General features: G+C 49.6%; 3 protein-coding genes across 11 annotated transcripts in view; all 3 read right to left on the bottom strand.

Annotated features, from left to right (window-relative positions):
* Positions 1-809: 809 nt before the first annotated feature.
* On the bottom strand, positions 810-8,469 carry MYORG (myogenesis regulating glycosidase (putative)). Of its 4 annotated transcripts, none has more exons than XM_041762938.1 (2): positions 8,326-8,469; positions 810-4,633 (listed from the first exon to the last, which is right to left on the bottom strand). In XM_041762938.1, exon 2 carries the CDS (start codon positions 4,559-4,561, stop codon positions 2,417-2,419), a length of 2,145 nt encoding a protein of 714 aa, XP_041618872.1. In that variant the 5' UTR covers positions 4,562-4,633; positions 8,326-8,469; the 3' UTR covers positions 810-2,416. The 4 variants fall into 4 exon arrangements, with proteins under 4 accessions (XP_041618872.1, XP_041618871.1, XP_041618875.1 ...); XM_041762937.1 differs by lacking the exon at positions 8,326-8,469 and adding an exon at positions 8,155-8,303; XM_041762941.1 differs by lacking the exon at positions 8,326-8,469 and adding an exon at positions 8,073-8,302 and having other exon boundaries at positions 810-4,717.
* Positions 8,470-9,717: 1,248 nt separating this feature from the next.
* Positions 9,718-23,099, bottom strand: C7H9orf24 (chromosome 7 C9orf24 homolog). 2 transcript variants are annotated; one of them, XM_041762965.1, is made up of 7 exons: positions 22,540-23,099; positions 14,079-14,223; positions 13,073-13,188; positions 11,981-12,056; positions 11,548-11,777; positions 10,270-10,356; positions 9,749-9,823 (listed from the first exon to the last, which is right to left on the bottom strand). In XM_041762965.1, exons 1-6 carry the CDS (start codon positions 22,672-22,674, stop codon positions 10,270-10,272), a joined length of 789 nt encoding a protein of 262 aa, XP_041618899.1. In that variant the 5' UTR covers positions 22,675-23,099; the 3' UTR covers positions 9,749-9,823. The 2 variants fall into 2 exon arrangements, with proteins under 2 accessions (XP_041618900.1, XP_041618899.1); XM_041762966.1 differs by lacking the exons at positions 13,073-13,188; positions 14,079-14,223; positions 22,540-23,099 and having other exon boundaries at positions 9,718-9,823; positions 11,543-11,777; positions 11,981-12,136.
* A 141-nt stretch (positions 23,100-23,240) lies between these two features.
* The window catches only part of FAM219A (family with sequence similarity 219 member A), a 51,266-nt gene continuing 48,286 nt past the window's right edge, over positions 23,241-26,220 (bottom strand). For 3 of the 5 annotated variants that reach the window (XM_041762967.1, XM_041762970.1, XM_041762969.1), the window contains exon 6: positions 23,241-26,135. In XM_041762967.1, the coding sequence (XP_041618901.1) occupies positions 25,977-26,135 (159 nt within the window). In that variant the 3' untranslated portion in view covers positions 23,241-25,976. The remainder of the gene's footprint in view (positions 26,136-26,220) is intronic. The other 2 variants (XM_041762968.1, XM_041762971.1) reach the window with 1 other exon arrangement.

Here is a 26,220-nt window from a genome sequence, read left to right as displayed (position 1 = left end):
CTCTTTGTTTCTTGTTTAGCGTTCCTTGTCTAAAATAAGAGTTGATAGGAGTTACCATTTATTGAGGACTTACTCTTTGCCAATTTTTATCTAATGATTTACAGGCACATCTCAATGAATCCTAGAAATTCCATTCAAAAAATGAAGAAACTGGGGTGGCTAGCTGCCTCAGTCAGTTGAGCATCTGACTTGATTTTGGCTCAAATCACAATCTTAGGGTCTTGAAATGGAGCCCTGCATTGGGATCTGTGCTGGCCATGGAGCCTGCTTAAGATTCTCTCTCTGCCCCTCCCCTATTCTCTCTCTTTCTCACTCTCAAAAAAAATAATAATAATAATAATAAAGATGAAGAAACCAAGGCTCAAGAGGTTGGTTAAACTGGCTTTAGACTGTACAGAAAGCAGGAGGGCCATTCAAGTGTGAATCATGTTCTCCAGCCACTTAGGGAAACTTCTAGGATGCAGGCTGGGTCTTCTGCCTCTACAGTCACTCCCCAGCCTACAGGTGGGTGCCAGGGCCCCAGGAAGTTCATTGAGTACTGATTGGTGGATGCTCTTGAGAAAAAGAAGGAAGCTAATTAATTTACTCCCCATCTCCTGAGGACCCAGGAATCTCAGCTCCTGACATCCCATTTTCAGATCTCTCTCCTCTTGCCTTTTTCCTGGAATACAGTGTCCTCTGGGTCACAAACTTGGAGCTCAACTGGGTGCTCTGTGTGTCACAGGTAGGTCCAGAGGAAGCTGGGAGCTAGGGCCCGGAAAAATCCTTGTTATTTTTGTATAAAAAAAAAAAAAAACCAAGAAACTGTGTCATGGTATAATAACTACCTTTTATTGAGCACCTACTTGTGCCAGGCACTTTACATACATCTGTGCTTATAATTCCCGCAACAACCTGGGAGGTAGGCATTATCATCACTGTTTTACACATGAGGAAACTGAGGCTCAACAAGATTAAGTGGCTCACTTAAAATCACACAGCTTGTAGACAAGTGGTAGAATCAGCATTCAGGACGGACATCCATGAGTGCCCCCAAACTCATTAGGCATTCTTCACACAGGGTTAAAACAGAGGGGGTGGAGGAGTGGGCCAAAGGATACATTCTTTAGGGGTTGAAGGAAGCTGAGCGGTGCCCTGTTTCCCACCTCCCCATTCAGGCAAGCCACTGCTTCCTCAGACTCAGCTACAAGGTCAGAGAAAATTCACTCTGGCTGAGGTTGCTCTTCTTAGAAAGAGAAAATGGCTGAAATGAAAGACCTTACCCTGTCTATTTACAGGTGTTGATGTGCACATGGGGTTCGCATGCAGAAGCACACCCCCACCAGAGTAAGAATATCTCTCCCTTTTAGGCCACACCCCTGCCATGTATGCAGGAAGCGAAGCAGCTGAGAAATCATGAAAGGGCTGTTTATTTCCTACTAGTGTACTAGGGACATCAACCAGGAGGGGGCCAGCTCAACAATCAAAACCTCCAATTTGCTCCCTGCCCCTCTTTCCAGGCTTCGCCAGCTTCAGGAGTGTTGTGTTCATTCCATGGATTCAGGGACACATGGTGCCTCTCTCTCTCTGTCTCTTTCTCTCTCAGTTTCTCTCTCTCTCTCTCTCTCTCTCTCTCTCTCACACACACACACACACACACACACACACACACAGATTCTTGAGTTAAGGCATCAAGTCTGGCCTGCGTGGCCTTGCAAGTCCTTGCCCATGAGGCCATGGCCCTGGCCAGGGCTGAGCACATGTGTTTACCTAGATGGTAAGTGCAGTCTTAGGAGTCTCTTCACAAATGAGGGACAGCAGTGATGGCTCCGCGCTCTGCTCAGTCATCCTGTCCTCTCGGATGGGACCTCCTCCCTCCAGTCTGTTGGCCAGACACCTCCAACCCATCTCCCCAGCTGGGGTAGGACCAGGTCAGCCACACTTCAGGCCAATACTGGGAACTCTGGCCCTGGCTTCCAGCATCAAGAATGTTCCAAGAACATAAGTGTGGCAGGGGCTATTTTGGGATGTTGAGGATCAAGTCCCCACCTCAGAAGGGCAAAGATGGCCATTCAGGCCAGGATGGAGGGTAAGGTTTCTTTTTGTGCTTTTAAAACACAATCATGGGTAACAGGAGGATAGCTGACTTTTCCCCTCTGAGTTCTCTTCCACCTCAGGGAAGAGGTTTCTGCAGACTACAGTAGGTGTGGAGAGAAAAAGGGGCTTGAGGATTGTGCGTTAGAATGGGAAGTTGCTTCAGTGCCCTCTCACCTGGCCCTACCTCAGCTGGCTGGAGCATATTTATGTCAGCTCCCACTCAGTGTGTGGTGCAGAGGTGAGGACTTCCTGGGGCTACACGGTGTGGTTGTGATGGAGGGTTAAGGGCCTGCATGAAGACAGAGGTTAGGGCTGTGGGGTTCCTGGGTCCTGGACTGGGTCAGGATGCCCAGGTAAAGTAGGCGACCTCGTCCAGGTCGACGGGGTAATCGGTGAGCAGCACTGGGGTTTTGTCAAAAAGCTCACCCTTGTAGCTGCGCCACTTGCCTGCAGGCAGGTAGACGTCTCGCTCCTGCTTGCCCGGCTCCAGGACTGGCGCCACCAGCAGCGTGTCTCCGATAAGGAACTGCGAGTCAATGCGGTGTGCCGTCTCATCCCCGGGCGCGATCCACCAAAGGGGGCGCACGATGGGGTCACCTGTGTCAGTGACCTCACCAGCCAGCTCAAGCAATAACGGCGCTACCAGCGAGGCCCTCAGTGCGGCAAACTTGTGCGCGATGGCCACCACTTCGGCATCATATTGCCAGGGCGGGACCGAGAACTGCATAGCGGGCATGAAGGCAGCCACCTCCAGCCAGCGCACGTAGAGCTCACGCTCGGGCACGTCGCTACTGCCCGCTGTGCGCTCAGACACTGCGTTGCCACCCACCATATCGGGCAGGATGAATGGGTAGCCCAGCATGCTGACGGTGAGCACCGCGGGGATGAGCGAGCGCAGCCCCAGATCGTAGCCCCACACCGAGTCGCGGTCCACTAGGCGGAAGAAGCACGAGATGTTCTGGGACTGGTAGCCCACGCGGACCTCCGCCAGAGAGAAGAAGGGCAGCGCCATTTCAGTGTAGCGTCGGCTCCATATGCTGGGGTCAGACAGCGGCCTGTAAGTGCTGAAGTCCCGCGGCAAATAGCTGACTTCTCCTGCATCAAACTTGAAGGAGGCCACGGCATAGCGCGAGCGCAGCCGCCGCAGGTGCCCCTGGAACCAGTCCCGAGCCTCCGGGCGCGTGAAGTCCAGCACCGCGCCGATGCCATTCCACCAGCGCACAAGCGCGGGCAGCCGGCCGGTGGGTTCGCGCACAAACAGCTCGCGCTCCACTCCTTCACCAAAGCACGACGAGTTGTAATTGACAAACGGGTGAACCCAGAGCGTGACGCGAAAGCCGGCATCACGCAGACGGCGGAACATGTCGCTGGCATTGGGGAACTTGGCCTCGTCAAAGTCGAAATCTCCATAGGCGGGTGTGTACATGTCGTCTATTTCCAAGTGGCTGCTGTTGAATCGGTGCTGGCGGATCTGCTGGGCGAAACGCTGCACTTTGTCCTGGTCCACGGCACGCCCATACAGCACCCACGTGGACCAGATGGGGTCCCGGAAGGCCTCAGGTGCTGGCACCCTCGAGGGCTTGTTGAAATAGCGCCGGACCATGTATTTATGGATGGAAGTGACATCAGAGCCGACACACACACGGTAGCTGAGCTCTGGTGCGGCAGAGCCGCCCGCAGGAGGCTTGTAGGGCGTGTTGTGGTAGCGTGCCTGCAACCGCAGCGAGCGCTCGGTGCTGTTCCAGCCCAGGTGGAAGGGCACTGAGTCGTTGACCTTGATGGCAGCCGCACGCGACGACAGCCAGTAGCGCTCGAGGATGCCTCCGAATGCGGCGTCGGAGGAGTAGACATCGCTGGTGACGAAGGGCTGCGGCTCCTGCTGGCCATCCAGGCGGATGGGCCAGTGCTGGGTCCTCATCTCAGCACCGCCGTACCAGTGCGCCGCTGCATCGCCCAGGAACATAGCGTGTTCCACCGCGCGCCCCGGGGCCGCCTCCTCCCAGCGCACGCGGTAGCACATGACCGTATCCTTGGGCCTCACGGTCTGGATGAAGAAGTGCAGGGGGCGCCCATCGGCTGTGCGAGAACAACCGAGGAGAGCGCCCTCTCGGCTGCAGGAGTCGAGGTCCAGTGCACCTGAGCGGAAGGCCAGGCGGAAGACCTGCTCGCCCTTCTGGTTGCGGATGGAGAAGCCGCCTCGGTTGAGGTCCAGAAGCTCCGTGCGCAAGCGTTCTGCTTTGCGTAGAGAGGCGCTGTAGTAGCACCAGGCCACCACTGCGGCCAACACCAGCAGCAACCCTAGTACCGCGGAGCCTAGTAGAGGTTTCAGCTCTTTGGAGGGCTTGGGCTTGGCAGGCGAGAAGTTATCAGGCAAGAAGGTGTACATAGCTGCGGCGGCGATGGCCTTGGGGCTCCTATGATCTGCGTGGCTCCCAGGGCGGCGGCGGGGGTAGGCTTGGCTCTTTTCCTGAGGGTTCTGGGGCATCAGCCCCAGTTACGGAAAGAGTGGGCAGTGGGACCACTCGACGAAGTTCATCTGAACTTGGACTGCCTGATTCTGGAAGGGGAACAGAGAAGTAGAACGGAGCTTTCTCATTCCATAGTATTTCCCTTTGCTGCAGCAGAAGGAGGAGTTGTATACCTTGGGAAGGTTATATTACCGGATGTAAGGTCTGGGGCATAAAGGCTTGACCCTTACCGGGACCATCTGTCTGTGTCTAACCCACTCTTTCTCATGAGCACCAGTTTTTGCCAAAATTATTCAGGACTCCGAATGGGGAGGGACAGATGGCATGCATCCCCATTTTTCTGGTGGAGGAACAACCAACACAGGGTCAGGGAACTATCTAGGATCACAGAATTAGCCAGGCCTCCCTGGATCATACATGGGGGCATTTCTGGCAAGAAGGGGAGGGATCTGCAGAAGGCCATGGTGGGAGAGGGAAGCTCTTTAAGATCATTCGCAGGGGGATCCCTGGGTGGCGCAGTGGTTTGGCGCCTGCCTTTGGCCGGGGGCATGATCCTGGAGACCCGGGATCGAGTCCCACGTCGGGCTCCGGGTGCATGGAGCCTGTTTCTCCCTCTGCCTGTGTCTCTGCCTCTCTCTCTCTCTCTCTGTGTGACTATCATAAATAAATAAATTAAAAAAAAAAAAAAGATCATTCGCAGGGCAGTAGACTGGTTTTCCTGTCCAGGCAGGGGGGACAGGAGAGAGGAAGGGGGAACATTTCAGGCATGGAATTTAATCTTGAGTCAAAAGCCAGGTTAAATCTGGAGATTAGAGAAGATACCCAAAGCCAGACTTAGTCTTGGGCCTGGTTTGGAGAGGGGCAGGGTTGAATCTGTACATTAGGGCTGGCGTAAAAAGTCTAGCATAGGGGCCATGGTGACTTCTCAGATTACCTTCTCTTTGCTCTCAAAACTCCACCCTGTTCTCAGCAATTGATCACCAAGTCCATTTCCCTGCCAACCTTCCTGCTCTCCCCCTGGCAACACATTTGTTGGCCAGCTTCCTCCTGGCTTTGTGTCTATACTCACCCTCTCTCCTGCTGCCCCTGCCCTACTTTGGGCACTGTTATTTCTCCCATGTATCATTGCAGTATTTCCCCCAATAGGCCTCCCTGCTTCCACCTTCTTTTCCCCCAGTGCCTTACTCATGGCAACCATGGTGATCTTTTTAAAGCACTTATGAGATTCTATCTCCCTATGTTAGAGAGCTACTCATGACCCCCAGAATTAAGTTCAGAAGTATAAGCTTTACAATCGAGGGTCAAGGCATGATGTAGTCTCATCTGCCTTTCTGATTCCATTTCCAGCCAGGCCTATCCTATGACCACCAAGCTCATTCCTTCCCTAACCTAAATTCTTCAGCCATCTGCTCTAGGAACTTTCACCTACCCACACTGGGTCAATGTCTCTCCTCCACCTATCAGCTCTCCAAGGAGTGGACACTCCCTGCTGCACACATACACTCTCATATATTGTATGTTAAACATATGACTGCAAAAAAAACCCATAGACTTTGGGGAAGGGGGTGGCAGGGTGTGTCCCAATCTACTGCCCAAGGCCACTGACCCTATCTCAGCCCTTACGGCAGAGTTCAACAAAGAAATAGCACCAGCAAGATGCACACACAGACATACACACTGCCAGCCAGCCAGCTGCCCATTTGTTCCAGCTGGGAGGAAAGAGAGAGGGAGACTGGCAAACAGTAATTAGCCTCCTCTCAGATGCCAGTGTCTGTCTCTAAGTCCTTAGCTACTTCCAAGGAGATGCCAGAACAGCACAGGGTCCTCACCTCCCCCACCTCTCCCATGCAGAACAGAATTGTGATCCCAGATGTCAATATACAGCCCACTACATTGTCTCCCTCCTCCAGGGAGATATTATCTCAGGGCCTCATTCTCTGTGCTCCTTCCTCTCAAATTTCCAAGCTGGTCAGTTCCAACTGGTCTGGAACAGCCTCTCACTCTTTACCTCTCATCCCACACAATTTAGCTTTCAAAACTCGCCCACCCTACTATGGCTTCCCCTACCTGTAGGTACAGGTCAGAAAAGCCCTGCTGCAAGAGAATGCACACAGTAGCATTTAGCTGATGCCCTCAAGCTAAGCAGAACCCAAAGAAGACCTTAGGTGGCCCAGGCCAGACTTGCTGTACATTAATGTTCATTCATTTGGGACAACCAAGGCCCCATTCTGGGCACTGAGGGAATAAGGGGAAAGGGTCTATATCTGAAGAGGACAGAGAAGCCCTCATCTTCAAAACTTTTATATTGGGATGCCTGGGGTGGCTCAGCAGTTGAGTGTCTGCCTTCAGCTCAGAGCATGATCCCAGGGTTCTGGGATCAAGTTCCACATCAGGCTCCCTGCGAGGAGTCTGCTTCTCCCTCGTCCTATGTCTCTGCCTTCTCTCTGTGTCTCTCATGAATAAATACAATCTTAAAAAAAAACAAACCCCAAAACCTTTCGTATTAAGTCAACCCATTTCCTGAAGCATAGGGAGGCCACCAAGATGACCTCAAAAGCCCTTTCTGATAGGTTCTGAGAATCTTAATGTTCTAGGATTCCAAAGGTTTTTGGTGAAGGACAGGGGCCCACAGTCCTAGGCACCCACTCCATGCAGGCCCTGTGCTGGTTTCCCAAATGCTACCACAGCATCTAACCCTAACAATAATACTGAACAAGAGGCAGAGCTATAGTGCCTATTCTACAGATGAGGAAACTTGCCCAAACAGAAAAGGAATTTGTTTGAAGTTACTAGGTAGCGTGGTTGCCTAAATCCAAAGTCCCAGCTTAACCCCCCACAGCATAATTTTTAGGAGATGAGAGATAAAGGTCTGACTGGCTATCTGAATGCAGCAGAGGAAAAGAGTTTTGAGGGTCAGAGGGTGAGACAGGATCCCCATCAGATGAAATGTGTGCATAGTGAACCCTATCTTCTGAAGGGCTTGGTGCTGCTGCTTGCTCCAGAAAGACTCCTTGGTGTGGGAAAAGGGCAATTTTAATGGCATCTGGTACAGAGGCTATGGAGGAGGAACTGTGGTTCCTGTATTAACAGCGCTAGAGACCCCTGTCATCTGCCGCCTCCGTCATCTGGCCAATCACAGGCTAATGCTGGCAGGTGGGGTCCGCCGTGACCAAGCCTTTCCCCACTTGACACTAGACCTTAGTCTTGGCTGCCGGCCCTTAGCCGGATCCGAGGGGGAGGGCCCGGCCCGACACCAAAGGGGGGAGGCCATGCCAAGCCGAGTCGTTTGTCGAACATAATTCCGGGGTGGTGGGGGAGATGTCAAAGGCAACTCGATCCAGCCCATCTCCCTTTGCTCCCCAACTACGGGATCAGAGGGGATCGAGTGACTGCGCCTTCAGCTTGGAATACTCCACCCCCACCCCCGCGCTACAGCTACAATGTCCGGAGGGACAGACTGAGGTCAAAGGGCCGGCCTCCCTCTGGAAACCACCACTTGAGGAGGGGCCCAGGTGTTCAGGTTCTTACCCCTTCTCATTAGAGGGAGCGAAAGTTCAGGAAGTGTGCTTCCTCAGCAACCCCCCCAGGTCCTCCCCCTGGGCTCACTCACGGCAGTGACCCCAGAAGTGGGGGTGAAGGGAGGCTCCTGAAGATTCCCTCCACGCTAGCTGGAGTTGGGCTGCCACGGCGCGGCGCGGGGCGCTGCCTAGCTGGACAGCTGAGGCCCTCCTCGGGACCCGCCCTCTTGCTGCTCAGCCACGCCCCAGTCGTTTGGTCTCACCTCGGGCCTCGGAGTCCGGCCCCGCCCCGGGCGCTCCATCCCGCCTACATTGTCACGTGGACTTGAGGGCCCCACGCCTTAGCCCCTGCCTTTCTCCTACAGCTCTGTGCCCACCTCCGGGCAACTCTGGCCGGCCACCAGCCGGGCGTCCCCTGGCTCCGCCCCCTGCCTGCTGGCCCGCCCCCCTGGGCAATTGCTTACCGCGTGCAAGCGGGGCTCTGCCCCAGGCCTTCTGGGAAATGTAGTTTTGGAGGAAGGAGCAGTAGTAGAGTGTCGGGGTTCTCGCACCTCGAGGCTAAATGTGGTATGCATATGAGGAAGAGCGAGTGGCAGGGTAAAGGGGTAGGGCTGGCTCTTGGGATTCCTTCTTCTCCACATTTGGGCAAGTAGAGGCCATCTTGGTATAACGCTCTCACTAGCTCTTCATGTGAAATTGTTTCACGTGTGGAAGAAATTCTCTCATATAGAAAAAGGGTAGCAGAGTTCTGGGACGATCCCAGAGGCCCAGTACACGGCGAATCTAATCAAGGGCTCCATGGAAGGAGCCTAGTTCCAACAGCCAGGTGGCCCAAAATGTGGGTTCCCGCTGGACAAGACCGATAGTATATGAGGTTGGGGATCTCGGTGCTTTGGAATGCCCCCTCTGCTCTCCCTGCACAACACACACTCTGTGGTGACACCTTTAGAAATGCATGTGCTGTGAGGTGGTGGACGTGCCCTGCCATATCCCTGTTTCAAGGAGGAGTTGGGTGTAAAAATACTAAAGATTCCAGAGCACCCCACCCCTCATTTCTGGAGGGACAGAGAAACAGAGCTTTGCTTTGTAATTTGAAATTTCTTCGTCATGAAACCCTCCAAAATTATGTCTTAGACCCTTGGACTTGGGTAAGGGAGGGCAGCAAGGATGTCTGAATATAAACTTTTTCAGGGCTCTGATGGAGACTCTGGGAACAGAGATCAAGAACTTTGGGTACAGGGACAGGTCTTTGTAGAATGGAAGATTCTGGGTCCGCTGAGATGTGGGGGTGAGGGGACATCTAGGTTTGGGGGATACTGAACAAATGTCACCTGGAAGGCCCTTCTGGGATGGGAGGTCAATGGGCCCTCCCTGCATGGCTAGGTAGACCCATTAGTTCTGGTGGAGGGAGGACACCAGCTATTATTATGTGTCAGGAGGGCACTCAGGGCCACCCAAGGGAAGTACTGAGATAAGGGGGCAAGGAGAGTCAAGGCAGGATGACTAAGAAACTGTATCTCAGTTGAAGGGGCCTGGCAGAGCCAGAGTGACTGGCTCCTCACTGCTAGGTCCTGCAGGGTAAGGATGCAGGAGGCAGCCTTTGGGGTGAAGGGTTTATTTACTGCTCAGCCCCCTCGGCCCCACCAGCCTGGGCTCTACCAGCAGTGGCAGTCAGGATAGTTTTCAGACACAAACTCAGGGTGGACGACATAGTTGTTTCTCTGGGGGCCACCGGTCTTCTTGAAGTGACTTGTGTCCCATCTGTGGGGAGAAATGAGTCAGCCCTTTTGGACCCTCAGAAGTCTGATTCCAATTTTCAGTGCTAACCCTATCCCAACATTTTGCCCCTAATACTGACCCCATGCTCCAACACTGACCTCCTGACCTCAGATTCTACTGTTAAATTTCTGATTCCCAGTACTGACTCCCTAACATTAATCTCTTATCCTTTACTTCAAGCCCTGAACTTAATGCTCCGATCTCTTGACTCTAAGCCCCACTGCCAACCTGTAACCCTTCAAAGCCAGCCTTAGCGCCCTCTGATGGAGGGGCCTCCATTTCCATGCCCGCTTTGACGGCCCCATGGCACTGGCACCCTCTGCTGGCATCTTCCAGTCAGTGCACTGCAGCGGACAGTTCCCGCCCCAACCGGTCCCCGCCTACCCCGCTGCGCCAAATGCTTTTGCATGTGTTTGCGCCAGACTTACCTAAGGTTGGGACAAGGGTAGTATGATGGCGGGGGAGTTATAACAGCACATTGCATTCCGGGCCGGTGCTCGCAGGGTGATACACTCCTGCAGGAGAAAGTGGTGGGCGGGAAGAGGTCGGGCTTTCTGATTTCTCCCTACCCTCAAAACCCAGACTAAGATTCTGAGCTGCGCTTCAGGTGTCTGCCCTAGGGCTCGTAGATCTGGGTCTTCAAGATTCCATCAAAACATGGGAAGATACCTGAAAGTCCCTATCTTCCTTACACCTCGTTTCCACCGCCCAGGCTGGGCTGTGTGGAGCACGCTGGACTCTGGGGAGGGTCGGGCTCCAGTAGTTGAAGAGCTGGGAGCGCTCTCCATTGGAGGGCAATTATTCCAGCACTAACGACATTTCTAAGGCTCTGGCACTTTCTCCCTCCCCCCTACCCTTGTGAGGGATGAGACTCAACCTTGCATAATTAATCAGACTCTGCCTGGGGAAGCGCGAGAGGTATCACTGTAGAGTAGGGGCAGGTTCTAGCGCCCACCCCTCACTTGAGCTCTCTAGACTTAGATGAGGACTTTGAAGTTCTCCCAGGCTGGGCCTGCCTTGACTGCCACCTGGTGCATGCAGGAGGAAGGGTGCGCAGCAGTCTGGGTTGCAGCTGAGGAAAACAGGCGCTCAGGCCTGTTTCCTCTGCTGTAACCGGCTAGGTTCTCTACCTTCAGAGGTCGTGCGGGGCTCTGAAGGCCAGGACCCCTTTGGTAATGCGGTTACCATTTCTTTGCTCACATAACCCCCGGCAATGACCCTGCCCATTATCGACGGTGACCCGAGACACAGGAATACAGGCTGATTTTTGAGGGCACATGGGACACCTCAGGCTAGAACCTGCGTCTCCAAGGCCCGGCGTCCAGGTAGGGAACCAGGTGTGGGAAGGGATGGGACTGGTCTGCGGGGTTTCTCCCTCAAAAAAACCTTCTGGCAGGGCCTCCAGAACAGGTACAGGTTGACCTTGAGCCCAGTTCCGGACGGATAGGGCCGAGAACCTAGGGGAATCTTCGTGCAGGTTCTCCAGTCTCAGCGGTCAGCTCAGGCCCTGGGGCCGAAGGGCAGGAAAAGACAGGGCCCAGTAAGGGGATAGAGGCGGCTGGAGGTGGGGTCTGGTATAAAGGCAGAGGAGAGCTGGAAATGGTGAGGGATGGGGTGCGCACTACCGGGGTGCCACGGGACTCAGGGGGTTGGGGCTTGTTGGGGGCGGAGCCCGCCTAAGGCAGGAGCAGTCCCGCGAACCTTACAGTCGGCTGCTCGGTGCACAAAGACCGGAGGCGGCGTTCCGTGCAGGGTGCTCTGGTGGCGCAGTAGTCCATCCCACGTAGACAGTAGTGGCGGCCAGAGCAAGCGCTTTCATAACCCTGGAAGGGCAAGCGACCGGGCAGCGGGTCCACGCACCCGCATCGGGAAGTGATTTGCGGCAGTGGCTGGTTCCGTGACAGCGAGTTCAACATGTTCACCACCACCTCGCGCTCTGCACCCGCGGCCCCAAGCCCAGATACAGAGTTACAAAAAAGGGGAGGAGACAAGGTCAGAGATAGGAAGAGATGGAGACAAAAACAGTGAAAGACAGAGACAGAGTTAGACCCTCTACAGAATCTCTGGCTTCCACCCCATCCTCCAGGTCTCATACCATCGCCCTTCTGGTCTACCCCGCTACCGCCACACCTCCTTTACCGTAGGCATTGAGTCGTTCCGGCTTAGGAGGGCATCGCAAAGGCATTCCTCGACAAGCTGTCTCCATTCCGGCCTCCTGGAAGTGGCACACATGCTACCTCAAACTCTGACCCAGAAGAGTTCCTCCTTTTGGGGGTCCTCCCTGAACACCCAGACCAGTCCCAGGCCATGTCTTCTCCCGCCTTCCAGAAGCTCCTCTACTCTCTCGGGACTCTGAGTGTTTAGAGTTGTCACCAGGCAACGCAGTTGCTCTACCTCCAGGTGGGAGGAGGAGAGAGGAGGATAGGAAGGGAAGGAAGTGGAGCTATAGGTGGACAGGGTCTGGACCTAGGTCTCTGGCATCTCTGCCTCAGCATTTGCCTTTGATTATTATCTCTCTGTCTTGCTGACTCTGTGTAGTTGTGTCTTAGAGCGTCTTTAATTGGCAAGAGGTAGTGTCAATATTATAATATTGCCTGCCCACCAGAATCACCTGAAAGACTTGTGAAAAATTCTGATTCTTGAGGAAATTCTGATTCAAAAGGGTTCAGTCAACCCAAGGTCAACCATCAGCTACAGTTAAGAACCTCTGCTCTGTCTTCCCATTCTCTCAAATTTCCTCTTCCCTCTGGCCTGGGCCTGGAGCTAGTCTCCTCCCTGTCTCCTTGAATGACTCTCCTATATCTATCTGCACTGCCACTGGGTGACCTTGTTCTCCCTCCCCTTGTCCTTGCTCACATCATAAAGGAGGGAGAGTGGAGCAGGTAAGCTCAACCTATCATTGAATCCTTAGCCAGACCATGTAGGAAGGGGCCAGGTGGCAAGCTTCAGGCAGGTAGCAAGTCAGGGAACGTGTACTAATCGCGTCCCCACAGAGGCCAGCCAGATATTGGGATCTCGGGAACCCAAGAGCTGTTCATACAGCTCCATTCCTGAGTTCCCTTGTCCCCTAAAAAAGACAAACCCTAGTTTCACACTAGAGAAAGAGCGCTGGAGCATTGTTGATGGGAAAGGGATGAAGAACTTATGGTGAAATATCAGTCACTGTGGTTTAGAAATAGAGAGAGATGTGTATCCCAGACCCCAGGCATCTGTGCTGGTCACAGTAGATACCTTAGGTAGCCGAGGAAGGCATGTGGTATATTTGTTCCAGCCGGTGCAGTTGTAAGGTCCCATCCTCCATAAGTTATACCGGTCACCACACAGGTAGTATGGGTTGCATTTGTCTACTTGATCATAGGGGTGGAGACATAAGACATTGTTACTCCTTATTCTACCCCAGAATCTGGGTCCCCCTACATGTTCCTCCTCTGATCCCCAGGACAAAGCTAGAGTCTAATATCCTTGAGCCAGTCAAGCCCAGCCTGGCTCCAGATTTAGATAATGAGATGCAGCCCATTTCTCACATAAGGCAAATTTCTGAGTGGGATCTGGATCCTTTGAGCTGATCACTTTGCATACTGACACCACTCTCTCTGAATCAGGCAACCTGAAAATGGATCCTTCTCCTATTTCTTCCTTCTCATCTTTCACATCTAAGGTTCCAAAGTTTACTAATTTTGCCTCAGTAAAATCATTTGAATCTATCCCTTCTTCCAGCCCCCCATGATCTCACCCAGGTATCTCTGCAATGCCATAAGGAGGAAATAATATCACATTGTGGTTAATAGAATGGACTTCACAGACATTGTTCAAACCTCAGCTCTTGCAAATATTAGCTCTGTATGACCTTGACTGAATTAGTTAATGGAGTAACTAGTGGAACAGGGTCACTAATATGGGAAAAGATGGCCCTGGAATACATCTGAAAGGATTTGTTCAGAAGAGGTTAATATTCCCTCTATCTCTCTAGGAATAGGACTCAGACCTCTTCCAGTTCTTTGGCACAGATAGGAAACTCCCACAAGGCAGGGCCTGGATCTCCTCCTCTAGGGTCAGGGTTAGGATCAGATCAGGTGTTTGGGAATCAAGCTGGCGTGGAGATGATTGGAGAAGCCCAGATTATGGGTGGGGATAAATTTGGTATGGAATCAGGGTAGAGGTTAAGGGTCAGTTTAAGGGTCATAGCTGAAGTCTCTGAGTGGAGTCCGCATTGGGTAGGTAAGGAGTGAGGCCCTACCTTCCTCTTGACAGAGCCAATATTTCTCAGGAAAATAGGGGTGGCCTGGTATGAAACCCTTATAGCTGTAGTCCTGCACGGCACATTTGACCATTTTCTGCAGAGCTTCAGGATCCACGTGGCGCTGCATGGTCTGAGTCAGGCCCTGGGCAAGGGGAGATGGGGGGAAATGACTAGGTGCATTGAGGTACCAGCCTCCATGTCCACTCGACCCAGATTCAGCCCCTATAGAGAAAGTCAGCCTAGTTGGGTCTCTCCCCTATGCCAGAGAGATCCCCATGCCAGTCTTGGCCCCCTCTGAATAGTTCTTTGTTTGAATCACACTTTCTTCCTTTCTAGCCAAGGCTGGGGCTTGGAGCCAGGCATTGCCCTCAAAGTGTTTTTCTGATGTTCTCATTTCTGTCCTTTCCTTGACTGAGATCTCTTTAAGGGCAGAGCTGGGTGTTCCTGTTTTCTTTCAGACTGTGTGCTATCCAGGAGCAGGGCCTGGGTCTCCCTCAACAGACCAACAGGACCCTGGTATAACCAGGAGCCTCAGGAAAGGCTGGCTGCCCTGGGAGCCAGCCACCTTATACAGGTGTTTTGGACAGGGAGAGCTCTCTGGGAATTTGGCATCCTAAAGGAGATGAAGGATGAGGCTGGAGGGATACCTAATTTAAAATCTAATTCCCTGACTCCAATCTAACCCTGATTCTACTGTAGCTCTGATCTTGACAGCAATATCACCCTTGGCCCTGACACTCACTTTGCCCTGGTTCTTATCCTAACCTGACCTTTTTCCTGATCTTGGTTCAGGACCTGGGTCCCTCTGCTTTTGGGGGTTTACCTTGTCTTATCTCTTTCAATCCCTTGTTGGGCTAGATCTGTGGAATTCCTGATTAAGACCTATTTCTGGGGCTTCTTTGTCTTCAGCTGAGGGCAGAATGCCACATTATCTGTATACCAGTAGATCTCTGCAATCAGCTGGTGTGAAAAGATGGCTGGGTCACAGGGGTGGGACCCCCAGCAAAATCAGAGGCCGGGAAGGATTTCCTCATAGTGGGCATCAAGGTGCTGGGATGGTGACACTGCTACCCACATTTCCCCTGTATAATCTGAAGACCAAAAGTTTCTCTTGACCAAGATGAGACCTGGTGCCCCTACTGCCCTGAAAATCCCTCAGCTGAGGTGTTTCTTGGATTTCTGTACCCAGTTGAGGTTTTGTTTTATGGGCAAATCCTGGACAATCATACTCCAAATGGGTAAAAGAGTCCCATGGCTTGGCATTCCCCTGACCTTTACACACACACACACACACACACACACACACACACACGCACACACAGTCATTTAGAAGAACTCTTAGATGTCATCAGTTTTCCCCTCAGAGGCTTTCCTCTAATGTCTGTATCTTTGTCTGCTCACAGTTAGGAATAGGAGACTAGGGGATCCCTGGGTGGCTCAGCGGTTTAGCGCCTGCCTTTGGCCCAGGGTGTGATCCTGGAGTTCCGGGATTGAGTCCCACGTCAGGCTCCTAGCATGAGGCCTGCTTCTCCCTCCTCCTGTGTCTCTGCCTCTCTCTCTCTCTCTCTCTATCATAAATAAATAAATCTTAAAAAAAAAAAAGGAATAGGAGACTAAAAAAGCTTATTGGAGGCTTTGAGCTGTTAGTGGGCTTTGTCAACCAAGAGCATCATTGTAAGATGGTCTGGTTAAACTGTTTTTGTTAAATTCTGTCAGTATCTGTAGGTCTTCCCTCTTGGGCTGATCAAATCCTCAAAAGAGACTCTGAATCTTTGGCCTGAGGACAGTGGCCAGGATGCCAGTGTTCTGAGAATCTAGTAGAGAAGAAGAGGGCTGCTGGAGGGTTTTGGCATTCAGTATGTGGAGGTTCATTTGTTTTCAGTATGGTACCCTGTCTTCAGCTGGGCCTGGTATGCCCAGTCCTGAGATCCTCGCCAAAAAATAAGCCTTCTGACATTTGCAGAGATGGGGTAGGCAGTCACCCCATGGCATGAAATATGAGGCAATTAGAGGGGGCCTGGGTGGCTCAGTGGGTGGCTCCACCCACATCGGGCTTATTGCTCAGCCCAGAATCTGCTTCTCCCTCTGCCTCTTCTGTCACTCCCCCTGCTTGTGTGCTCTCTCTCACTCTTGCTCAATTAACAAATAAAATCTTTTTAAAAAGAGGGATTTGAGGGTTTAATTGGTTTTTTTTAAAGAAGATTTATTTGAGAGTGAGCAAGACAGAGAGTGCACGAGTAGGGGTAGGTACAAGGGGGGAGCAGACTCCCTGAAGGTGGGGCTTAATGTGATGTGGGGCTCGATCCCAGGATCCTGAGATCATGACCTGAGCCAAAGGCAGCCACTTAACTAGTTGCCTAGCATTGCCAATTCCTGAAACTTTTTGAAAATTCTGTGTTTTTTTTTTTTTTTTAAATTCTGCAGTTTTAAGTTAAATTATGTCTTGTGTTTCTCACTACTGGCTTTGGATTCTGCTTTCTCAGATCTGCTGTCAGGTACTACTTTTTTTTTTTAAGATTTTATTTCTTTATTTGAGAGAAAGTGTGGGGGAGAGCAAGAGAGAGTACACGAGTATGGGGAGAGAGAGGGGAAGAAGCAGGCTCCCTGCTCAGCCCCTGCTTAAGCCCCAATGCAGGGCTGGATCCTAGGACCTTGAGCTCATGACTTGAGCCAGAGGCAGATATTTAACCAACTGAGCCACCCAGGCACTCCTCTCTCCCTGTTTCTTTTTTCTTTTTTTTCTCTCTCCCTGTTTCTAAGGTCATCTCTTAAACTGGTGTTGGGCAGTTCCACTGTGAGGTACCTAAAATGTGAAATTTCTTCTATTTATTCTGTATCTGTGGATTCATTTCTTTCATTAGTTCTGGAGAATTTGAAGCTCTTTTCTCTTCAGATAATGCCAATTCTTCTTTCTGTTCTTTCCTTCCGGGACTCTGAGTAGATGTGTATGAAATCTTCTCCTTACATCTTTCATATTGCTTAATGCTTCTCTCATATTTTTTAACCACTTGGTCTTTGTGTTGCATTCTGGGAGATTTCTTTTGCTCTTTCATTTCATTCTTTTTAAAAAATTTTTTATTTTATTTTTTTATTTTTTTTAAAGTTTTTATTTTAATTACAATTGGTTAACATACTAATTGTTGTATTAGTTTTAGGGGTACAATATTGTGATTCAACAATTCCATACATCACCCAGTGTTCCTCAAAACAAGTGCACTCCTTAATCTGCATTACCTATTTCATCTACCACCTCCTACTTCTGGTAACCATCAGTTTGTTCTCTATAGTTAAGAATCTGTTTCTTGGTTTCTTTCTCTTTTTTTCCCTTTGCTCATTTGTTTCTTAAATTCCACATGTGTGAGATCATATGGCATTTATCTTTCTCTGAATTATTTCATTTAGCATTATACTCTTACTCCATCCATATTGTTACAAATGGCATGATTTCATTCTTTTTTATGACTGAAGAATAATCCATCATATATCATATAATAATGGAGAATTATTCGTGTAGCATATAATGGAATAAATATATATCTTCTTTATCCATTTGTCAATTGATGGACACTTGGGCTGCTTTCATATCTTGGTTATTATAAATAATGTTGCTATAAAATAGGGGTTCATTTATCCCCTTTGGAGTTTTTGTATTCTTTGGCTAAATACCTAGTAGTGCGATTGCTGGGTTGTAGGGTGGTTCTATTTTTTAACTTTTTGAGGAATCTCCATATTATTTTCTACAGTGGCTGTATCAGTTTGCATTCCCACCAACAGGAAGGAGTAAAAGAGTTCCCCTTTCTCCACATCCTCACCAACACCAGTTGTTATTTCTTGTATTGTTGATTTTAGCCATTCTGACAGGTGTGAGGTGATAGCTCTTTATAATTTTTATTTGCATTTCCCTATTGATAAGTGATGAACACCTTTTCATGTGCCTGTTTGCCATCTGTATATTTTCTTTGGAGAAATATCTGTTCATGTCTTCTGTGCATTTTATTTGAGAGAGAGTATGGAGGAGGGCAGAGAGAGAGGGAGAGAGAATCTTCACCTAGCAGGCTCCCCACCTAGCACATAGCCTGATGCAGGGCTTGATCTCACAACCCTGAGATCATGACCTGAGCCAAAATCGAGTCAGACACTTAACCAACTGAAAGACTCAGGTGCCCGTCTTGCCCATTTTTAAATTGGGTTATTTATTTTTTTGGTGGTTGAGTTTTACAGTTCTTTATATATTTTGAACTAACCTTTTATTGGCTATGTCATTTGCAAATATCTTCTCCTATTCCGTAGGTTGCCTTTTAGTTTAGTTTTTTTTTTTTTAAGATTATTTATTTATTCATGAGAGACAGAGAGAGAGAGGCAGAGACACAGGCAGAGAGAGAAGCAGGCTCCATGCAGGAAGCCCAATGTGGGACTTGATCCATGACTCAGGGATCATGCCCTGAGCCAAAGGCAAACACTCAACCGCTGAGCCACCCAGGTGTCCTGCCTTTTAGTTTTGTTGATTATTTCCTTCACTATGTAGAAGTTTTTTATTTTGATGTAGACCTAATAGTTAACTTTTGCTTTTGTTTCCCTTGCCTCAGTAGACATATATAGAAAAAAGATTGCTAGAGCCAATGTCAAAGAGGTTAACAATATTTGTTCTTCTAATCCATGAGCATGGAATGTTTTTCCATTTCTTTGTGTCATCTCACTAACCTCTTAAATTGTGTCTAATCTGCCCTTTGAGACCCATCCACTAAGGTTTTGGTTTTAACACATATATTTTTTATTTCTAAAATGTCTTTTTAAAAAGATTTTATTTATTCATGAGAGACACACAGAGAGAGGCAGAGACATAGACAGAGGGAGAAGACAGGCTTCATGCAGAGAGCCCGATGTGGGACTTGATCCCGGGACCACAGGATCACGCCCTAGACCAAACGTGGATGCTCAACTGCTGAGCCACCCAGGCGTCCCTATTTCTAAAATTTCTATTCACTTCTTTTTAACATTTGTCTGGCCTTTAAAAAATATGATTGCTTGTTGCTTGCTCATTTTGATGATTTCACTTTATTTTTAAAATTTCATAATAATTATTTTGTATTCTGTTAATTCCAATATCTGAAGTCCGTGGAAGTTTTAGTCTGTTATTTGTTTTTTGCTGTTGTATGGTGGTTTGTTTCCTTATATCTCTTATTGTGAACTCAGATTGATTGGTTTTACTCTGAAGGATACTTGAAAACCTATGTTAAGGGTATTTTCCACTGCAGAGGATACACATTCATCACGTGTGTATGTGTGTGTGTGGTGGGGGCAGGGAGCCAGAGATTACTAAACTTTCTGGTTCAGTTTGGAGTTTAAAGTTGTTTATTCACCTTTCAGCTAGCTTAAGGCTTTAACTTCTGCTTATAGTGCTGATATTGACATTCATACTCAGGGCATCCTAAGTATACCTACCATTCCTCTCCATGAGAGTCCAGAAAAAAATAAAAATTAATTTTTATGCAAGACCTAGCTGTTTTGAAGCAGGAGGGCCCTTTAGAGTTTCTAGATCAGCACAATGCCAGGAGCAGAAGAAGCCTTTCCTTCATTTAGTCCCATTGCTGTCTGGCTTTCACTTGTCTTCACTCACTGAAGCTGTCTGGTCAGATTGCTAAGGATTACTACATCCAAGAGATCCATGTCTGAGCTGACATTTGACACTGACCTTTGTCTAAAATGCTGTCTTTGTTGGTTTCTCTTTGATTTTTCTTTTATCACCCTGTCTCCTTTTGTGGCTCTTTTTCTTTTACTTACCTCTTAAATAATCTGTATTCTCCAAAGTCCATCCCTGACCTCTTTTTTATTTTTCCTTAACAATCTCATTCACTCCTACGACTTTAGCTACTGCCTGCCTGTATACAGTTGATTTCAAAATCTGTATCTGTAGCTCAAACCTTTACCCTTTGCTTCAGATAAATATATCCAGATATCTCCTGGAAGTCTTCAAATATTTTTGTCCCAAAATGAACTCCAAATCTTAGTTGATAGAACTACTATTCCTCCAGTTGCCAGAGCCCTAAACCTAGGAGTCATCGTAATCTCTCCTCTCTTGTTTATACCCAGCTGGTGACCAAGATCTATTGATCTAATTCTTAAAATTCCTTCTTATTATTGAATGTCAAAAAACAGGCAGGCACTCATATTTTTCTGGTGGGCATGTAAATTATTATAATTATTTTTTTAATTTTTTTTATTTATTTATGATAGGCACACAGTGAGAGAGAGAGAGAGAGAGAGGTAGAGACATAGGCAGAGGGAGAAGCAGGCTCCATGCACCGGGAGCCCGACGTGGGATTCGATCCCGGGTCTCCAGGATTGCGCCCTGGGCCAAAGGCAGGCGCTAAACTGCTGCGCCACCCAGGGATCCCCTATTATAATTCTTATTACAGGAATATGAAGTGTATATCAAAAGTTTTTGAAGTGTGCATATCCTTTCTTCCAACAATTTCATGTCTAGGGATTTGTCCTAAGGAAATAATCGATATCTACAGATGTACACAAATGATTATATTAGCAACATTTTATAAATAATCTAAATTTCCAATAAGAATCCTTAAATATATTTTGGTACAGTCATAAAATAAAATACCATAGTCATTAAAATGACATTATAGAATATTTTTACACACAAAAAAATTGTATCTGATACGTGGTTATATGAAAAGAGCAAGATTCAAAATGTTAGTATACAGTGTGGTTCCATTTTTTTTCCATTTTTATAAAAAATATTTGCTACCTAAATTGGCATCTAATAATAAATTAACAATGGTTAATTTGGATAGTGAGATTATAGAGCTTTTTTCTTCATGCTTCTTTGAGTTATCCCAATTTTCTTCATTGAGAATATATTTTATAAACATTATTTTAAATATTCTCTATTCCAAAAATTCCCTTTTCACTGCTACAGTCTTCTTCTTATCTCTCACCTACATCCTTCTCCCTTATCCTTCACCACCTCACTGGGCTTCCTGTCCTGAGCCCCAGCCCCTCCAATCTGCCACTGCAACTCCTCTCACCTGGGGCTACCCTCTCCCTTTGCTCCAGCTCTGAACTTCTGGTGGATCCATGTCCCTAGGCTGTCCTTTCCCCTCTTTTCTGTTGGAAGCCCCCTTCCTCAGGATCTCTTAGTAGACCTACCCTTCAAGAAGCAGGAATGCTCTCTCCTTTATCCAGCTCTTGTATCACTGCATCCACTGGGCAACCCTATTTTGTTCACTTGTTTGCTGAGAGCTCTTCAAAGGCATAGCCTGGCCTTTCATTGCTGTATCTGCATTGTGCGTGGCACGTGTCGATACTCCCCATTTGTTAGATGGTACACACAGATAAATTCCTTTAGACAGTCAAAAGTAGACTCACAGATCTTGTCTTCATTTTGTGAAAGCTGCACAGACCCACTTGGCCACTCGTCTTCAAGTACAGACACAAGAAGACTCTGTTATATATACACGAAAACATGCCTATAGCACATTTTCTCACATATCCCACAGGTTGCCTCAGGGCCTTTGCATTTTCTGATCACTCTGCCTGGAACACTATTCTGTGAGCTCTTTACAGGGTTAGTTCTCTCTTATCTTTCCAGTCTCTGCTCAATGTCACCATGAGAGAGAGGGGTCTTCCATGACCTCCATATTTAAGTAGCTTTGCCTGGTTACTTTCCATTTCCATTACCCCATTTATTCCTTTTTTTTTTTTAATTTTTATTTATTTATGACAGTCACAGAGAGAGAGAGGCAGAGACATAGGCAGAGGGAGAAGCAGGCTCCATGCACCGGGAGCCCGACGCGGGATTCGATCCTGGGTCTCCAGGATCGCGCCCTGGGCCAAAGGCAGGCGCTAAACCGCTACACCACCCAGGGATCCCACCCCATTTATTCCTATACAGCATCTTGGATAATTTATAAAACTTGCGTCTTTTTTTTTTTTTTAAAGATTTCTATTTATTTATTTGACACAGAAAGAGAGAGAGAGAGAGAGAGAGAGAGAGAGAGCGCACAGGAGCAGGAGGGGCAGAGGGAGAGGAAGAAGCAGGCTCCCCGTAGAGCAGGGAGCCCAATGTAGGGCTTGATCCCAGGACCCTGGGACCATGACCTGAGCTGAAGGCAGATGCTCAGCCAGCTGAGCTACCCGGGCATCCCAAAACTTGTTTATTTCTTGATAATTATCTGTCTCTCTCCACTTCCTACCCTGGTGGAGTAGGAGGGCACCGTGAGGGCAGGATTTTGTACTATTTTATGTATTATTATAAATTCCATACTAGAAAAAAAATAAATTCCATACTAGGCAAATAAATACATTCATGCATGTGTGTGTGTGTACACACACAGCTATAAATAATTACAAACACATAATGACAACCACACACTACCAGTCACTCAGACATACATGACCATACACTCTGGCCTGCACACCCACCCACCCAGCCTCCACTTACCGGGGTCACAAATTTGTTGGCTTCCCAGGCCCACAGAGGTGGGTCTTTATAGACCTCCTTGATGGAGGTAGGAGCCCTGTAGGAGTCACTGTAGGTGCTGATGGGGGTCTTGGTCTTACGGGAGAAGAGGAACATAGTGAAGTCTAGGGGATGCCGCGGTGGGCTACCAAGGGCTCCTGTAAGAACATCAGTGACCACCCCCTCTTCCAGAAAGCTCACACCTCCAGCCTGGCGGGTGCCCCTAGCTGCTGTGACCCCCTCCTATGGGGGATCTCTCAGCTTTCCTCCCCTGCAACCTTCCTGCTCCTACCCAACCCTGCTTCCCTCTCTAGGATGGGCACTGCCCATTATGATATCATCTGGCTCAGCCCCAGCACTGGGGAGGTGAGAAGATCCAATTCCCTCCCTACCTCCAGCCTCTTCCTGCCTCAAGCCTCTCAAAAGAATCTAATTTCCAAGAGTTCAGAGGGTCTCTGGAAGCCAAACTTCTCACTCTGATGAAGAGAATGGAGGTTCTGAGACATCAAGTGACTTGTCCCAGGTTATGCAGCAGGTCAGTGGCAGGCCTGGCCTGGGAACCCATCAGTGGAAGCAGAGTGAAATGTGTATTCAGAGAATCAGTTATCTCCCCTTTCCAGCCCACCTGCCCCTTGCCCACAACCCAGGTAGGGAGATGAGGCTGGCTTGTTTGATGCTTTTAATATCATTATTTGTGTTACACGATACACAACCAAGGATGATGGTCAATACTGCAATGGAAATGTTAAAAAAAATATTATACACGGCTCATGTCTTCCACACACCTTCCTGGAAATAAATTAGTGAGCACGGAGAAACCTGGCTGATAGGCAGCCAGAGCTGAGGGTAGAGGGAGTGTTAAGGCAGTATCTACAAGGGGGAAGGATGACAAGGGGGCAAGCTAAGGCCTCAGTTCCTCCCCTCCAACATCCCAGACAGGGAAGGAGGGACCCACACACTCTCCTAGACCCAAAAGGTGCTGGCCACCAGCTCCCTACTTCTCTCTACCACTTGTACACTGCCTCAGTTGGAAGCTCTCACCTGCCAGGGAACTAGCCTGTCCTGTGGGGAGGGAGCTTTTCCCTGGTTCCTCAGGGCCAGAGAGGTCAAGCAGTGGGCCAGTCCTAGGGCAAGTCAGCAGCAAAGACAGTAGTCTAAATGAGCCCTCGTGGGGACCCTGCCTGGAAAAGAGGAGGTACCCATGTTCTAGAAGGGTGAGACGGGGAGCCCAGGGTGAAGATAGTAGTGGTAGGAAACTTGGCTGTGGGGCCCGGCTGCCAGAATGGGGATGCTGACCAGGGTGGCAGGGAAAGGTTCAGATAGGAGTGAGATGGGCCTTATAGGTATCGCGGGTGCCTTATTTGTCCTTGCTTCCCTTTGGCATTTGTTTTCTCCTCACTTAACCAGGGTCCCTGCACTTGAGGAGGTATGAGAGGGTGGGAAGAATTGAGGGGGGAGAGCTGCACCTCAAAAACTTTGGAGCCTGTGGGTTTTGAGGTGCTACCTTCCCAAGCCAGCAGCCTATTCTCACTCCTCACTACCCTTCCCTCCAGGGAGTGGGCCGTGGGGGTGTCCTGTGCAAGCTTGCAGCATGTGGGGGTGTCCTGTGCAAGCTTGCAGCATGTGGGTGGTACATATGAGAGTGGATATCCCAATATGTGTAGGTTGTACCATGGAAGAATGGGGAGTATACACCCTGGTCCTGGGATATGGGGTTTGTGAGGCATAAGACCTGAGCAGTCTTAGGCTCTCTGTGCTTTCATATGTCTTCACATGGGGGCAGGTCTCTATTGCCCAGTCAGAGGAGGTGCTGGACTTGATCACCTCCTCCCTCTTGATTTTTACTTTTCCGCCCTCTCCCTGCGCACCGCCCCCCCCAACACTAGCAGCAGAAGCAGCAATACACACATTCGGACTCACAAATACCACATAGAGCTACACACATAACATATACCCCCAACACATACATGTTCATAGACACACACACATGTATTCCCAAATAGATCCCAAATACATCCAGGTCTCTTAGGAACTTCCCTCTCCTTTCCACACAGACACACAACTCAGAAAGCCCCATAGATGTATTCAAAGACACACAGAGACTTGTCCACACACCTCCATAGAAATTCCTATGAAGGAATTCCTTCAGGTTTGAAAAGACCTTAAAAGTAACTTCAGACCCCGCTCATTTTACAATGGCAGAAACCAAAGCCCAGGGAACACAGGTGGCTTGTTGAAAGTGGATAGAGTGAGTGCTGGCGTAAGGGCCACAACCCACACTTCTGACTCTCAGGCTTGGGCTCTCAGTACACTGCTGAGCAGCCTCTCCCATCGCTAATAGACCACACAGTCACTTTCCCACCACAGACACATATCCATGACAGAAACAGACATCTGGAGAGACAGGCCCAGCACAGAGACACAGACACACACCCTGACAGCCTCAGACACACGCACATCCTGCCAAATTCTCGCTACCATACACATGCAACCATTGTTTTCTCCTAAGCTTGTCTCCTTGAAGATTCTTACTGGGAAGCAGCATCTGGGATCCTAGGCTGGAGAAAAATGGGAATGGGGCATTCGAGGCCAGCCCTACCTCCTGCTTCCAGCCTGGGATGGAGACCAATGAACAGAAGCCTAGAGGGGTGGGAGGAATTGACAGAGAAATAGATGCATTGGTTGGGGGTGGGTGAGGACAAATCATATCACCCCAAACTGGCCTGCTCTAAGGCCCACCGTACTCCTCCACAACCCAGAGAGAAGGAAGGGGGTGATGGGGTGAAGTGGAGGGAGAAGGCAGTGATTCTATGGGCAGGTGAGGAGGGCAGCGGGCAGTATCCACTGGGCAGCTTTGCCAGGCTTCCCATCTGGAGAGGAGGGGGAAACAAATAGTTATATGGGCGGGCAGGGGGCGCATGGAGGGGGCTCTGAGATGCTGGGCCCTGCTCCCACTGCCCTGGGCCTTTCTGCCTCCCAGCCTCTTTCCTTGTCAGGCTGGGGCTGGGGGAGCTCATGGCTTCACTGGGGTGGGGGTCAAGCCCCTGGCTTTGTGATCCCTCCCCCCACTGATTAGTGTTGGCCTCCCTGCTGTCTGGTCTTTCCTCTCCTCAACCAGACTGCAGCTTTGGGGAGGGGGGCAGGGTGCTGGGCAAGATCCCCCAAGTAACTGAACAAACAGCCCCATCATTCCTCAGCCCCCGGGGTGGAGAAAGACCCGGTTTTGGTTTCTCCGGCTCCATGAACACACAGAGGTACACGTCCTACCATAGGAGGAAGCAATGACTGTTACAAGGTTGGCGGCTGTAGGGGGCACAGGGGCCAGGGGCAGGCAGACAAGCTGGGGAGGGGTTGGCCCCTGCCCTGTCCAACCTGGCCCTTGGGGACCCTGCCCCGGGTGGCCGCAATGGCCCCGCCAGCTACTGAATGTGGCAGGCGGTGGAGGACGTGGCCTGGCAGCACATGCAGGTAGGGTTCACGGACTTGGGGGGAATGAGGTCCAGGTCCTCGTCATCTGGTATCTCGTCTAACCGGTAGCCGTCCTTCAGCAGCTGGATGTTCAAATCTTGGTTGATCTGCTGTAGACAAAGGGGAGGGAGGTCAGGCTCGGGGTGATCTGGAGGAACCACTCACAGTCAGGCCTCACTCACAGGCCACCTGCAT

This window comes from Vulpes lagopus, chromosome 7 (genome assembly GCF_018345385.1).
Source record: "Vulpes lagopus strain Blue_001 chromosome 7, ASM1834538v1, whole genome shotgun sequence".
NCBI classification, from domain to species: domain Eukaryota; kingdom Metazoa; phylum Chordata; class Mammalia; order Carnivora; family Canidae; genus Vulpes; species Vulpes lagopus.
The sequence above is the reverse complement of the archived record's forward strand: the minus strand, read 5'-3'. Positions and strand labels throughout refer to the sequence as shown.

Bases quoted from the DNA above. Each gene is read 5' to 3' on its own strand.
- C7H9orf24 (XM_041762965.1), bottom strand. From the start codon at position 22,674: ATGTTCCTCTTCTCCCGTAAGACCAAGACCCCCATCAGCACCTACAGT. The intron at 13,189-14,078 runs GTAGGGCCTCAC...CCTATGATCAAG, and splicing joins TTGGCTCTGTCAAGAGGAAG to TAGACAAATGCAACCCATAC. The intron at 10,357-11,547 runs GTAAGGTTCGCG...TTTCTCCTGCAG, and splicing joins TGTGCACCGAGCAGCCGACT to GAGTGTATCACCCTGCGAGC.
- MYORG (XM_041762938.1), bottom strand. From the start codon at position 4,561: ATGCCCCAGAACCCTCAGGAAAAGAGCCAAGCCTACCCCCGCCGCCGC.